The 16,192-nt window shown below is 40.3% G+C and overlaps 2 protein-coding genes across 3 annotated transcripts; one reads left to right on the top strand and one right to left on the bottom strand.

The window, feature by feature from the left end:
* Window positions 1-433: 433 nt before the first annotated feature.
* On the bottom strand, window positions 434-3,748 carry htr1aa (5-hydroxytryptamine (serotonin) receptor 1A a). Its single transcript, XM_077562597.1, has one exon. It carries the CDS (start codon window positions 3,395-3,397, stop codon window positions 2,144-2,146), a length of 1,254 nt encoding a protein of 417 aa, XP_077418723.1. The 5' UTR covers window positions 3,398-3,748; the 3' UTR covers window positions 434-2,143.
* A 2,671-nt stretch (window positions 3,749-6,419) lies between these two features.
* rnf180a (ring finger protein 180a) lies at window positions 6,420-15,154 on the top strand. Of its 2 annotated transcripts, XR_013293331.1 has the most exons (5): window positions 6,420-7,347; window positions 11,645-11,876; window positions 13,078-13,203; window positions 13,657-14,196; window positions 14,227-14,239. XR_013293331.1 is itself a non-coding variant. In XM_077560279.1 (4 exons), exons 1-4 carry the CDS (start codon window positions 6,700-6,702, stop codon window positions 13,863-13,865), a joined length of 1,215 nt encoding a protein of 404 aa, XP_077416405.1. In that variant the 5' UTR covers window positions 6,420-6,699; the 3' UTR covers window positions 13,866-15,154. The 2 variants fall into 2 exon arrangements, 1 of the variants encoding a protein (XP_077416405.1); XM_077560279.1 differs by having other exon boundaries at window positions 13,657-15,154.
* Window positions 15,155-16,192: the final 1,038 nt, after the last annotated feature.

Here is a 16,192-nt window from a genome sequence, read left to right as displayed (position 1 = left end):
AGGCTATATCAATGTTTTTAGGGTTTGTAATTATCACCTTCCTGTAAGATCAGTCCAGGTGTACCATGTTGTGTCCACTGTGAGGACAACAACACACATTGTGCCATCCATTCCCTCTGTCATCACGTTGTTGTTGTTGTAAATAGCCGCGGGAAAGCCTGTGCTTTGTTTGTGTCTATTTGCAGACAGGCCTCAGACACGCTGTTGATAACATCATCGTCGTCGTCATAATCATCATCATCATCAGTATGATAAGTGGCTTTGCCCCACCCACTCCCTCCCCATGGTGCACTGCACAAGATAAATGCCCTGCGATGCATATGAAGATTTATGAGCAGAAATAAGTTAATAACCAGCCTGCCTCATTGCTCTCCTGGTTTCCCCCAACACGCCACAAAAATGGACTCCAGTTTGCTTGATAAGGACTGATTCGGATTGCATTTTATTGTTTGAGTGCTGCAAAGCTTGTGATGTTGACCTGCAATGACGGAAATGCATGGATGGAGAGCAGTCGGCAACACTGGGGCGCCATTGCATACAGGCAACAAACACGGTGGGCACAACACGGGATCAACGCACATATGACGAGTCCTTGTTTTGCTTTCAACACAGGCCTTGTGACAGCCTGAGCCTGAATTCAAGTCTGTGCATTTGTATTGTTATTATTGTAGTTTTTTTTTTTTTTTTTTTTAGTTCTCTCCAAGCTGTCGGTAAACATGTTCTTGTGTCTTTTGAGTAACTCCAACAAATACGGCTGAGCACGACTCCTTCATTAGGTACACCTGCATGAATTCAAGAGCTACATTCTAAAAACATCTGAGAGGTATTGAACAAATGTTGTTCTGTTTGTAAAAATAAGGGATGTTTGATACCACTTTTTTTTTTTCTCAGACCGTTACCAGTGCAAGTTCTCAACTATTGAGTGGTCACGGATACCAATACCAAATACCGATACCACCTTTACATAAAATTTCCCCAAAAATAATGCCAGATAATTAATCAATTTATACATCCCAATATAGCATTTCCTTTAAAATGAATGGCAATTTTCTATTCTTTTTATTTCTAATTTCGAGTTCTTGATCTTAAAACGGCCATAAAGGGCCCTCCTTTACCGATACCTGCCTTCAGCACTCGCCTATCCCTTGTTTAAATATATTAAATATAAATAGTAAATACATTACATAAAATATTACATCTAAATCATAAATATATGAAATAAATTATATAAAATATTAGGTATAGGCAAGTACTGCTAGATATCGGTATTAGGCCAATACTCGACCAAGGTTTCAGCACTCGGCAGCCATTTTATGATCAGGAACAAGAAATTACAATAATAAAAAATTTCCATTAACTTATTGCAATTTCAAGGGAAAATGCTAAAGTATATCAGGATATTTAGGTCTTTCTTTAAAATTATCTGTCATTTTTGGGGGGAAATTTTATGTATCTAAATGACTAGTGGTATCAATACTTGGTATCGGAGTCAATGGCTACTCAAGAATTGAGCACTCGTACTGGTATCGGTCTGAAAAAAGTGGTATCGAACGTCCCTATAAAATATCAATTGTCATTAAAATAAAGAGATTTTTTTAAAATAAATAAAAAATAAAATAAGATAAAATTAAATTAAATAAATGGAATTGAGTCAGAGAAAATGTATTAAATAAATAAAAGTAGATTTCAATTCAAGATAAAAATCAAAGTATACAATAAATAAATGATTTTCTTGAAAAAAAAACTAAAACTAGCACTTAAATAAATAAAAGTGACAGAATTATATATATATAAATACAAACAATATAAAAATATAAAGATAAATGCAATACATAAGGAATAAGTCAGTACGCACAAAGTTCAACTTTACAACTGCAGGGGAAGCTCTGGAGGGTTAAAAAAAAAAAACTTTTTACTTTTACAGCTTTGTGTCATTTTTTATGCTAACGATGGAAGCTAAGCAGCTGGCTGGTGCTTTATAATGTTTTTTTTACGCACACAATGTGATGCAATGCGGAATACAACCACAGTACTAAACATGGTTAAAAGCTACAAGGCTCTGATTCTGATACAGCTCTTGCATTTGGACGCCGATGGACGGTGCAGCAGGTGTACCTAATGGAGTGGCCTTTATGTGCTACGTTTACGGCCTGTGGAATGTGCACTTGACAATCTTCTTGAAAGCACTTTGGAAGTCCTTGTTGAAGTAGGCGTAGATGATGGGGTTGAGCAGGGAGTTGGAGTAGCCCAGCCAGTTGATGACGGCGCCCAGCCACTCGGGCATGTAGCAGCTGTCGGCGCAGAAGGGCAGCACCAGGGCCACGATGAAGAAGGGCAGCCAGCAGAAGATGAACGTGCCCATGATGATGCCCAGCGTCTTCACCGTCTTGCGCTCTCGGGCCAGCGCCAGTTTCCGTTTGGCGCCGCAGTTCCTCTCGCTGAGGTTCTCGTGCGAGGACGACTGCGGCGTGTTGGGCAGGGCCAGGTGGCTTTTGGAGCCGCTCACCTCCATCACCTCCAGGGACTCTGCCTCGTCGCCAAACTGCACGGCGCCGTTGACGCACGGCCTCCCACCGCCCGCCTCCCCGTTGTTGCTCTTCTTGTGCAGCACCGCGGGGGATAAAGTCAAGCTGCGCTCACCTTTGACCTTCTCCGTCTTCTTCACCGTCTTTCGGATCCGGAAGCGAGCCGCTTTGAAGATCCGCCCGTAGAGGACCAGCATTAGGATGAGGGGGATGTAGAACGCTCCGAAGGTGGAGTAGATGGTGTAACCCGGGTCCTGGCTGATGATGCAGGCGTCCGGGTTGGCTCGGTCCTCCGCGCTCCTCCAGCCCAACATGGGCGGGATGGAGATGGAGAAGCCCACCAGCCAAGTGACGCTGATGAGGATCGCGGCTCTCCTCGGGGTGCGCTTGTTGACGTAGTCTATGGGGTCTGTTATGGCCCAGTAGCGGTCCAGGGCGATGGCGCATAGGTGCAGGATGGACGATGTGCAGCACAACACGTCCAGAGAGATAAACAAGTCGCAGATCCCCTGGCCCAGGGTCCACTTGTTCAGCACCTGGTACAGGGCCGCCATGGGCAGCACCAGCACCGACACCATGAGGTCCGTGACGGCCAGGGATCCGATCAAATAGTTGGCCACGTTCTGGAGGGACCTCTCCTGGGCGATGGCCGCCACCACACACGAGTTGCCGAAGATGGAGCAGAGGATGAGCGCGCCCAGCAGCAGGGAGGTGACGATCTGGTAACCCAGTTGCACGTACGGGAACGAGTCGGAACCGCCGGTGTTGTTGTTGTTGTTATCGGAGCCGAGCCAGTCTGCCACCACCTCCACCCCGGGCGGGTACCCAAAGGTGGCGTTGCTGTCGTTGCCTCTGGCGGGAAGGTAATCCATACTTTGAGCGCAACTTTCCCGGGGCGGCGCAGGCAGGGCATGCAGCCAGCCCGGGGAGGTGTCAGGAGGGTGCGAGGCTGGCTGTCCCTCAGCCGCTGCCGGCACCGGTACCGGTGCTGGTCCCGTGCGTCCTGGCGCGCTCCAGCCGATGTGGCGAGTTACTCTCAGGACGCATGACGCACGATTGGGTGCGCGCGCGCTTACTGTTTACGTGTGTGTGCGCGTGTCCCGTGAGAGGTGACAGCCGTGCGCGCTCACTGGTGCCGAGAGTCATCTGAGCTCGGTGACGACGTGAATGATTTTATAGCAGCAGCCTCGCCACACGTCAGACCCAGGAGGTCGCTCCCTCTTTAAGAGCCGCTCCTCCGCCGACTGCTCCCCCTTTTTCCTCCTTTTCCTCTTCCACCTCGCACCTCGCACCTCGCACTCCACCGGACGGCTTCTTTCAACGCCTTCACTCAGTGAGTGTATTTACTTCAATCAATGCAGACACCAGATGTGATTCAGGCTGTATGACTTAAGGTCATAAATAAATAAATCCAAATGTTAAGTGCAATATTTATTTGAATGCGACGCAATTGTGGTTTTAAAACAGTTCTAAATTAAGTTTATGAAAGAGGACGATGAGTAAGTTCAACTATTAGAGGGGGGAAAGGGCAGCTGTTGCTGCTATCTGCTGCACGCAGGCAGTATTGCATCCTCGTATGGACGAGGTTGGAGCACTAGTTGTTTCTCAATCTTTATAAGAGAGACACTGAATTTTATTTTTCAAACACACACACACACACACATATACATATATATATATATATATATATATATATATATATATATATATATATATATAGTTTCCCACTTTTTTTTATATATATATATATATATATATATATATATATATATATATATATATATATATAAGAAAACACAAGAGAGAAAAATATATACTCAAAGATATAAAAAATCATATAAAACAAAAACATAACCTACACACATGTTTGAGGGGAAAAAAAGGAGTAGAAAGAAGTAAACACTTTTTAACTCCTACCCCTATATAACTTAATGAAACATTCTGAAACAATAAGACCCAAACATAATTCAAAACACAGTCCTGTACATTTACACAAAGTCACATAAAAATATAACAAAACAAAGCAAATACGCAAGGCATCAGATGGCTATGCATGTTAGTTGTACAGCTTGCCATCTAGTGGAAGAAAATGTTATTGTTCTGCCTGTCATAATACATCGCTGGCAAAAATAGATGTAAATAGCTACATTATTTGTGGTAAACGATTTCTGGACCAATTAAGTGAAGCACAAAATCGGAAACAGGGTATTTTTATTTATTTATTATTATTAATATATATATATATATTTTTTATGTCTGTTGTAGTACTAAGATTGACCTGTGAAGGGCAGCATGGTGCCACAGGCTATCCAGACTGCTGGGGAGATAAAACAAAACAAAGGAAGACCATCATCATCATCAGTGGTAGGAGTAAAAGAAGAAAGAGATGAAGCGAGGCCAACTGTTATCTACTTTAATTAACTGCAATGCAGTTGTAACTCTTCTTCTTGTCGTTTTTACTCTCGTGATGATTTGTGAGACGTGTTAAAAACACTCAACACAACAACAGTTGTTCCTCTTTTTGTTCAGAAACAGTGCAAAATTCAGAAAGCTAACTATTGAACAAGTTTAACATATATGCTTGCCGATTCAGAGAGTTTTTGGAACAGATCTCCACACTGACATAATCATTTAGAATAATCTTTGATTTATTATCTTACTCACTTAATGTGCTAATACTTAATGTGCTTTAATACTCAACAAAAACTACAGCCCTTAACACACCGGTATTGTGACCCGTTTTGGGCTTTTTGATGGTACTGACCAAGCCATTTCAAAATTGAATACTGCCTACGGGTTAAACATACATTGTGGTATTGTTTGGTCACAAGACATATAGGATAAAGAAAATGTTCCGTTAATATAAGCTGCAGGATGCTTGTGCTGTGTTCAAGTTCCATGGGAAACGTTGGATTCCTCTTGACTTGGTTCAGATATATTCAGAATATTTATTGTCATTGTCAAAGAGAACATCGAAACTTCATTTGGAGCATCCATACAGCAGAGTTGGCAAAGTGCAAAATCCCACAAAATAAAAACTTATTGGTTTGGCCCAATGATTGAATATCCTGGTATTTTTTTCCATTGTATTTCTATTTCTTCTTCTTATTATTATTATTAATATGATTATTATGATTATTATTAGTGTTATTATTATTATTATCTTCTTATTCTTCTTATCAATTTTGTTGTTGTTTTTTACAGATTTTTTTTTTTTTATGTAAAACTGGTAAATATCAAATTAAATTAGCAATTTTACTATTCCCTTATACTGCAGAATTGGTCCTTGCAGAAGACTCTTGATTTGCAGTCAGTTTCAATAAAAGGTTGGTGACTCACACCTCATACTTTTGTATTTTTCTTTCTCACGTAATCTACATTTAGACAGTACATTAGCAGTCTTTTCTTCCCACTGAAGAGAATTAAGACAGTCTGACAACCTGGAGACTTTGTTCAATAATAACAAAAAAAGACCTTGAAATGTATTTCAAAGTTGTCTGATTATACTATAAATATAGCAAGTCATTTCTATATTTTTCTTCATTATTCCATTACTGTACTTTTAATTAGTTTGTTACATGACCAAGTTTCCTTTTTTTTAAATGTATTTATCAATATCTTATTTTTTCTATTGCTATTATTATATATTTTGGGGTGCTTCTATGGCAAACTTTAAAAACTTTAAAAAATATTATTGTTGATATTTTCTTTTCTATGCCATTTTTTAAAAAAATAATTTAATTAATTAATTAATTTTTCTATGCTAATGATGTCATCCACACTATCCACACTTTGTATTCTATAGTTAGGAAAAAGCTGACTGCATATGACGACCCCCCCCCCCCCCCCCTTCTCTTCCCAACTTGTGTTGTATTCTGTGGACCACAAAGGGACACAAAGGGACCACGACCAGGCCCCATCCAACGTAATCTATTGTAACAAGAGGGCAGGCACTGTGTAGGGTGGCGGACTTTTTTGTGCTTGCAACATGGAACATCCCAGCGGGATCACTCATAGTCTGTTTAGAGGGGCAAGAGCAAGGGGGGGGGCTTCAGGGTTCACCACCTGTACACTGGAAGCATCCCTGTCTGCTCAAAATCAGCTCGAAGAAGAAGAAGTGAGAGAAATGTGAGGATGAAGTAGGAGAGCGTCGACGGGGCTTGAAGGTGCAGCCATGAGCTCCCGTGTGGGGGTCAGCGGTGGGACTGAAAGCGGCACCCGCGTGGAGCGACTTCTGCGACCTGCGCTTCCGGGAAGGAAAGTCCACGGAGAGACGAGACGGGATGGAGATGAAGGAAGACATACGAGAAGTTGGGAGAGAAGAGGAAGACTCAGGAAGAACGTCAGTATTGAAAATGATGGCAGTGGGTCAGGAGGAAGCACGGAGAGCCTATCCAGCTCTGGTTCGGATGGAGCGGAATCCGCGGAGGGGTCGAACACAATGCCAAGCAGAAGCTCCATCGTGAATAAAACCAGTCTTCAGCATCCACAAGCAGCCGTGAGGCGTTCATCCCGATCCCTCACCTCCATTGGAACCGGATCACCCATCTTTTCGGGCCCTCCTAGCAGAGACCCGCTCCAGGTGGAGGACCAGGTGAGGACAGCTGCAGGCTTGTCACGGACTTTGCCGAACGAAGGTGAGGAGAGCCAGCTGGATGAGAAGGAAGAAGGAGAGGAAGGGGGCAGCGGTGTGATGGACGTGACGGGCCCATCTTGGGCCGGAAGGCCGGAGAGAAGGATGAGCAAGCGGGAGAGGAAGAGAGTCAAGTGTGTGAGGCGCAGGCAGAGGAGGAAGGAGCGATGGAGGCAAAGTCAGATGCAGGTGATCCACACACTTCAGAGAAATCTTTATTTTGTTGTCGCTGACATTTTAATATTCACTGTGGCTACACAGTAAAAAGAATGTATATGCCTGAATATGAGCATTGCCGTGTGCTCTTGTAGCAGTTGTTTGAAAGTATATAATTAACAGCTTTGCTAGCATTAGCATCTATGGCATTTCACATTATCATTAAGATTGATTGCACATCTTGGTGTAAAATGATCTCATTTGTTGAGTTTTCTTCCACGGGGTCAAATTTGGCCCCTATAAATTCTGCTACTCAAATAACAAAGACCTTTTTTTTTTACAAATTTAAATTCAAAAGTCCAGAGTGCCACTTCTGACCCCTGCATGGGGCCATCTAGTGGATGAATATTGCACTTACATGAGCCAGAGTGGTGGTGACAAGATGGCTGTCAACATGCTGTTTTGTTGAGCTGGAAATCAATCCAAACAAAACCATCTTCTCAGCAAACCATCAGATGGTAAAATTGTGTTTTTTTTGTTAATCTATTTCATATCATGTTGCAGAATGCCCAGAAGTATGTTATATATATATTTTTTGATAAATTAGCAACTCTGAGCTAGTTCAAAAAATAAGGGTTAAAATTGAAAAAACATATATTTTGGTGTTCAGTGAACTTATAGCAGTCATTTAATGTATAATTCATAATTTTCCAAAGAAGAAAAGGGTTCTTGGGTTCTCCAGGGTTAAAATGAAATATGGAATGAAATATTTCACAATGTTATGAATCCATCGAGTAGTGTACAATATATTGAAGATTTCATAAGCTCAAGTTACAATTTGAGGCAAAACATTTTGAGTCAACATTAGAGCAAAAAATTTGCAAGTGAAATTAGAATGATTCCGACGGCTTCTTATGCATGCAAGCAGTCTGTGGTTGTCCAGTGGTCGGCATGCACGCATCTCATCTCAAAAAGCATTGAATTGAGCCCAGCCTGAAATGGGCTCGTGTGTGCGTGAATGATGCGGCTCGGCTGTGCTGACCTCTTCACGAACAAAAACAAACAAAAGAGCAGGTTGTGATTTGCATCTTCTACAGAATGGAATCATATACGAACAATTAAATTTTCAAACAATCACTCAATCAATCTAGAAGATGACTTAATTAACCCTGAATCTTAAACCACAACCTTTTCAAAACATTTTGGACTTTTGATGAGTAATGTTAAGATCCTTCTCTGTATACATTTCTGAAACGTTTTTGTATGAATAGCCGTTTTTTGAGTGATAAAAGTGCCGCGAGTAGCGCGCTAATTAGCATTAGCGAGTCAATGGCGCTTTCCGTTGTCCGTTAGCCTTGAGCTAGCTACGTTCGGGTAACAAGCTAAACAAAGTGTGTTTGCATTTAAGTGTGTAATTTTCTTCGTTTAGTGTGTTTAGATTTACAGTTAACCTTAACTGGAGTGTAATAAACGGCTTGATACTGTAACAAAAGTATTGTTAGGTTGAGTTTGAATTGAGGTGAATCAAATCGCAGATCCAAAAATCTGAATTGAATCGACTTGTGAGATTCCCACCCCTAATTACAACCTCAGAACTGTGTGGCAGATGTGCTAAACAAATTTGTAACATGTTGCCTATTATGCCTAATGTAAAAATAAATAGAATACAATTTTAAAAAATCTAAATTTCCCACTGAACCTCCTACAACATGTCCAATTGTCATGTTTATTTTCAGTCTTGTTTACTCCCTGTCATGTTTAGCTTCTGTTTTCCTTGTGTTTTCCCCTTGTCTTGTCATTTCCTGTTTTATTGTGAAAAGTCTGACTCCTCTCGTTTCAGGTCACTTGCCCTTCCTTGTTTGGTGTCTTTGTCAACCCTGATCCCTGATTGTGTCCACCTTTCCCCATTACCCTCATGTGTCATCCAATCAGTGCCCTCAGCCAGGTGTGTCTTGTTATGTCATTAGTGTTGGTGTATTTAGTCGGTTGTCTCCCCCCTGTCTGTGTCGGTTCATTGTTGCCACTGTCGTAAGTCATTCGCCATGTCACGCTGACCTTTTTGCCTTATCAGGATCCATGTCATGCTGTTAGTTTTGCCTAAGTTGTTTTGCCATGTTTAGCTTCATGTTTTGTTAGTTCTGTTTATTTTGCACTTTGAAGTTAGCTTTTTGATTAGAAATTAAAACCTCTTTTTTGGACTGCACCTCTGCCTTCCCGCATCTGGGTCCTAAAGCCCCACCTTACTGACACCAATTCTGAATGTGCAGTACTGTAAGTTGCAATACAAAGAATGAGTACAAGCACTCTCAAAAAGGAATGGAAGGGTGGAAATGTGAGCCATCAGGCTACAAAAAGACACTTTTAACCAAAACATGAATCACTGCTGACCCAACTGAAACTATTTGACAATTGTTAGACCACCCTCTGTTCGCCGAGGTTAAAGCAATGAGTTCCCCACAGGAATTATTCCACGGCGCGCTGCCATCGATTGCATTGGTCAGGTGTGTTAATGACACACCTTGGGAGGGTGTGATGCCGCTGCCAGGGCCTTCCCCCCGAGAGCTTGAAGCGGTAATTACTCTGGAAGCACCCCTTCCTCCACTCAAGTGTGAGGAGTCAACAGGTGTCACTTGTGTGGATGTGGCATTATTTCAAGGTGAAGCGGGGAGACTCGAGGGGCAGATGTCGCCACAATGAGGCCGGGCGCATCTTTCCGGATGAAGTTCTGGCTGTCAGTTGGAGTGTGTGTGTGTGTGCGTGTGTGTGCATGCGCGACTGTGCGTGTGTGTATGCTCTTGAGAGGGTTGGCCCAAGGGGAGATGAGCAGGATTGTGGGGGTGGGGCTGTGGAAACAGATGCAAACCAGGTTAAAAAGATGCCATAAGCAACCATTTGAACAGTCCCTCTGCTTGCCTCGCACTCTAATGAAGAGCCAGATGTGAGAAAACATTAGCGACACTCTCACTCTGCGAAAATCTCACCTGACATGATACCTTTCAACCACACATATTATCTTGCACATGTGGGTGTCAAATAACAGAGACAAAACTCAAAGCACATCAACCTCCACACTAACAGAGGATACCGATGTGTTTACATTCCCAGGAGGAGTTCGGATATTCCATAGTGCTAATGCTTAAAAGCCTCACCTGTCATAATAATAATAATAATAATAATAAAGAAATGTATAGATTATATATATATATGTTAGGGGTGTCAGGCGATTCAAAATTTTAATCGTAATTAATCACATGACTTCAATAGTTAACTCACGATTAATAGCAAAATTTATATCTGTTCTAAATGTATAATAAAATGTACAATAAAATGTATTTAAGTTTTTCTTACTCTTGTTAACATAAAAGTGGAAAAAAATGTTAAACTACTAGAAATATGGCTTCATCTTTTAGTCATTAATACATTTAATAATAATTAATAAAATATATTTAAAATTAAAAAGATGTACTGTACAGTAAAGAACGAGTGTGATACTGATTAGTGTTGGCCATTTTTCTGCCACTAGATGGCATAATTGCATTTTTAGGATGGTGATAGCTCAGTGCATTTTTCTTTTCATATTAACTCATTCACTGCCATTGACAGCTATAGACGTCAAAAATTCATTTGAACTGTTTCTAGTAGTTTCCCACTTTTTCTACTTTTGTTATTAAGTGTATGAAAACCTAAAAAAAAATTGGGGGGAACATTTAGAACAGGTATAAAATGTATGATTAATCATGACTTAATTATTGAAGTCATGTGATTAATTGCAATTAAAAAATGTAATTGCCAGACGAGATAAAACAAAAAAAAAGATTATTAAAAACTAGGGTCGCCAGGCAATTTTTAATTGTAATTAATCGCATGACTTCACTAGTTAACTCACGGTTAATCAAAAATGTTATATCTTTTCTAAATGAAGAATAAAAAAAATCTAGGTTTTCACACTCTTGTTAACAGAAGTGGAAAAAATATGTTAAACTACTACAAATAATTAGAATGAATTTTTGACGTCTATAGCCGTCAATGGCAGTGAATGAGTTAAGAGCTATCTAATCTTTAACATGATGTAACTTGTGAAATTCTGCACATGTTTTTAAAATTGTAAAATACAACTTGACCCCAGACTCCACAAATATATGCATTATTTTTTAATTTCTTACTGCTAAACTTTAACATGGACGTGTCTGCTGCGTTGCGATTGGCATTCCCCCAGTACAGGCTTTCCAAGTAAGGGGCGGTCATTAATCGCTCGTTAAAAAAATTGTGGCGTTAAAGGAACTATGAAACTCATTTCATTCCTCTCATCTCTCTCTGCTCTTGTTGACAGGGTTCCACAGGTAGCGCTAGCAGCAGCGGCAGCGACGAGGACGAAGAGGACGTGACCAAGGAGGGTTACGTGTGCGCCGTGTGCCTGGACGTCTACTTCAGCCCGTACATGTGTCAGCCATGCAAGCACATCTTCTGCGAACCTTGCCTGAGGACGCTGGCCAAGAATTGTCCCGCCAGCACGCCCTGCCCCCTCTGCAGGACCATCATCACGCATGTCTTCTTTCAGAAGGGTGAGGCCGCGGTCAACGATGTTTTATGAAGTCCAGGGGAGGCAGGAGGGGGGTGGACAGCTGCAGGTGTGCGTCCCAAAGGGGCAGAGTGGCACCAGATAAGACAAACAGTTATTTTTATTTGTCTATTTTTTGATGATGAATATTGTGGTTTTAATATGGGGGGGGGGGGCATGCATGTAATGTATGCACTCACAACATTAGGTACACTTGCACAATCTAATGACATTCAATACATGAGCTAAAATCATATTAGCCTTTTTCACAAAAGGTAATCAGGACAGCTAAAACGATCTTAAACATGCCCATCTGGCTCCTTCGTGGGCTGCTGTTGCACTAGTCCTGAAGGTAATGCGAATGACTAAAAGCTGAAAAAAACATTATTCTTTTTTCACAACAGCTTCATCTGCCGGATTGAGTGGGTCACTATCTCATTGTAAGCGGACTCTAACAGTGGAAAATTAAAGTTATTTCCTCAGTCTGCACTTTATTGCTCCTCTGATATGATTATTTTACTCATTTATTCACATTATACAATCTAATCTCCAAATCATGATGTTCTCTTTCTTCAAAAATATATTACTTTAATCAAATAATTATACTTCTTCTTTTTTTTTTTACCTCAAATATATTTAAAACACTATGTAAATTTATGACTTTTTAATCCATAAATGCAACTTTTTAATCAGGGAAAATATTTTATATATATATATATATATATATATATATATATATATATATATATAAATAAACAATATTTTTAAAACCCCACATAATTTGCCTTGAAAATATATTCTTTTAAAAATCTACAGTTACTTTTTTCACCCCAAAAAAAAAAATGTGATTGATGACACACATTAATCGGTAAATAAGTAATGGCATGGGATGAACCACAGTGGTTTTGTTTTATAGTTTCCGTATCCATACAAACTCAGAGAGGATGTGGTCACAAGGAAAATATAACCACAAAGGCGAGAGCTCTTGTTGGTGATTAGATGATGATGATGATGATGATGATGATGATGATGATGATGATGATGATGATGATGATGATAATTTAGCACTTGTGTTGATTAGCCGAGGCAAGGTCACACAGACACAGGAGGATGAGAGTCTTGTCATGCATCATACTGTTCGGATTATACTAAATGAATCATATTCATCTCATACAGTATCTGGATTTTTATTTTATTTTTTACAGAGTTAAACCAAATGGCAAGGACTTTCTTCCCGAAGGAGTATGCGTGTCGGAAACAGAACTTCCAGAAAGCGAGTTGTGCCAAATGGCCTCTGCCAAGCTGCAGAAAACTCTTCAGACTCTTTGGAGGTAATTGTTTGCCGTTCACTAAAAGGAAAAATATCAACGTCTAAATGTAGCATGGGATCTAAATCTCCAATGGCGCTCGCTAGAGCACAAACCAACAACAGAACTGCTGGGAAACCCTAATAGAATCCTGTTCATAAACTCCATTCATCCACCCATTTTCTTGTCCTCATTTAGGTGACGGGTAAACTGGAGCCGATCCCGGCGGCCCACATGCAATTGACTGATAAAATGCGTTTCAAATGTGCAAGTGACTCCTTTTCAAATGTTTGGATAATAGCTGAAGCTTAAAAATTTGCTTACAACTATTTTCTTTGGCTTCTGATTTCAAATTGAATTTGTTATTAAAAAATATTGACACTGGCTGGTTAGAACAAACGAGAGGTGGACCACCTTCAATCTTAGAGGTTCCAACTACAACTTTGCAGCAAATCAAATTTGTCTTCCTCCATCTAGGTTTCAGGAGGCCGTCCAGCCCCGGGGCGCGGCATCAGTTGCCCCGCGCAGGAGGCGGCTTCCATCTTAACGCGTTGGACTTTGACGACGACGCCCGCGGGTGGCACTTTGACATGGATATGGTCATCATTTACATTTACTCCGTCAACTGGATTGTCGGCTTCTTTGTATTTTGCATCCTCTGTTACCTCTTTTTCCCCTCTTTTTGACAGCCTGGTGATTATAATGATGATGTTGATCATGATGATGAAGAGGATGATACACTGATGATGATGATGATAATGATGTAATGATGATGATGTAATGATGATGATGAAGATAATGATGATGATGATAATGATGATAAAGAGGATGATACACTGATGATGATGATGACGATGATGATGTAATAATGAGGATGAGGATGATACACTGATGATGATGTAATGATGATGATGATGAAGGTGATGATCATCATGATCATGATGATGAAGAGGATGATACACTGATGATGATGATGATGATGATGATGATAATGATGTAATGATGATGATGATGAAGGTGATGATCATCATGATCATGATGATGAAGAGGATGATACACTGATGATGATGATGATGATGATGATGATAATGATGTAATGATGATGATGAAGTTAATGATGATAAAGAGGATGATACACTGATGATGATGATGATGATAATGATGTAATGATGATGATGAAGTTAATGATGATAAAGAAGATGATACACTGATGATGATGATGATGAAGATGATGATCATGATGATGATGATGATGAAGAGGATAATACTCTGGTAATGATGATGAGGATGATACACTGATGATGATGATGAGGATGATGTAATGATGATGATGATGATGAAGATGATGATCGTGATGATCATCATGATCATGATGATGAAGAGGATGATACTCTGATGATGATGATGAGGAGGAGGAGGATGATACACTGATGATGATGATGATGAAGATGATGATGATGAAGATGATCATGATGATCATCATGATCATGATGATTAAGAGGATGATACTCTGATGATGATGAGGAGGAGGATGATGACAATGATGATGATGATGTAATGATGATGAACATGATGATGAAGATGATGATCGTGATGATCATGATGATGAAGATGATGATACTCTGATGATGATGATGATGATGATGATCATGATGATGAAGATGATGATGATGAAGATGATCGTGATGATCATCATGATGATTAAGAGGATGATACTCTGATGATGATGAGGAGGATGATGATGATGATGTAATGATGATGAACATGATGATCGTGATGATCATGATGATGAAGATGATGATACTCTGATGATGATGATGATGATGATGATGATGAAGATGAGGATGTAATGATGATGATGATTATGTGTTGATGATGATAATGATAATAATGAAAAAAAACGACGATACTGTATATGAGACTAAGCCGTTTGCTTTACAGTGGAGACAAGCATGTGGGATGTTGAGTGGAGGGAAAACAGCGGCAGTGTCGGCTTGTTATCAGCCATTAATAAACGATTGAAAGGGTATATTGTGTAGGAGGCATTTGGGCGTGCAATATTCTCTTGTGTGCACATGATAAACAACATGTTCTATCCCTCATTGAAACTGCATGATCCACAGTCACTAAAATACAAGGGGACATAATATTAGGTACACTTGCGCTAACTAGAATTTACTGTGACAGAGTTATATAATTAAAACGATACTTGAATTGTTTCCCAACCTTGACTGAGCCAAGGCACCCATTTTGCATTACAAAAATCTTACGGCACACCATCAAAAAAAATGTCACCAAAAGTATCAATACTGAAATACTGTTTAAATATGTATATAACTGAAATACTCGCAGGAAGACATGAATTTTCGCTTCTATGAATGGCAACAACAAGTCTATTATATGTTCTGCCTTCCAGTGGAAGAAGAGCATTTAATTCTTTTGGCTGTCACAATACATCGCTAGGATATAGAACAAAGACAAACTCAATGGGATTGGATCATTTCCTGCATAATTCTCGATTCCTTAAGCTATGAATTCATAAGCAACTCACGAGCTCTTCACTGTATAATGCAGCAAAAATAAATCCTTTAATGTGAATCAATTTGAGGAATAGTGCAGCAATAAATCTATAGGAATCATCACTGCCAGTGAGGTCGCTGCATCGGGAAGAAAGGACCAAGCAACAACCTCAGATGCTCTCCTCACCTCTGGTTTCACCCTGGACCGGTTGCGGACCAATTGCAAGGCACATATTGAAAAATAAGCATTCACATTCACACCGCATGGATAATTTAGAGCTTTCAATAATCCCATCACACATGTTTTTTGGGGAGGAAGTCATAGAGAACATGCAAAACTCCACACAGATTTAAACACAGAACCAGACTGCAAGACAGAGATGCTAACCCAAAACGCTGCGCCAAGGTTACAAGAGGAGGACCCACCTAGGAGGGAGGGGGGGGGGGGATTTGTGAATGAATGTGCAGATTTGCACGCCAAAGTGCAACCCAAA

This window comes from Vanacampus margaritifer, chromosome 3 (assembly GCF_051991255.1).
Source record: "Vanacampus margaritifer isolate UIUO_Vmar chromosome 3, RoL_Vmar_1.0, whole genome shotgun sequence".
Taxonomy (NCBI): domain Eukaryota; kingdom Metazoa; phylum Chordata; class Actinopteri; order Syngnathiformes; family Syngnathidae; genus Vanacampus; species Vanacampus margaritifer.
The sequence above is the reverse complement of the archived record's forward strand: the minus strand, read 5'-3'. Positions and strand labels throughout refer to the sequence as shown.

Bases quoted from the DNA above. Each gene is read 5' to 3' on its own strand.
- htr1aa (XM_077562597.1), bottom strand. From the start codon at position 3,397: ATGGATTACCTTCCCGCCAGAGGCAACGACAGCAACGCCACCTTTGGG.
- rnf180a (XM_077560279.1), top strand. From the start codon at position 6,700: ATGAGCTCCCGTGTGGGGGTCAGCGGTGGGACTGAAAGCGGCACCCGC. The intron at 7,348-11,644 runs GTGATCCACACA...TCTTGTTGACAG, and splicing joins GGAGGCAAAGTCAGATGCAG to GGTTCCACAGGTAGCGCTAG. The intron at 11,877-13,077 runs GTGAGGCCGCGG...TATTTTTTACAG, and splicing joins GCATGTCTTCTTTCAGAAGG to AGTTAAACCAAATGGCAAGG.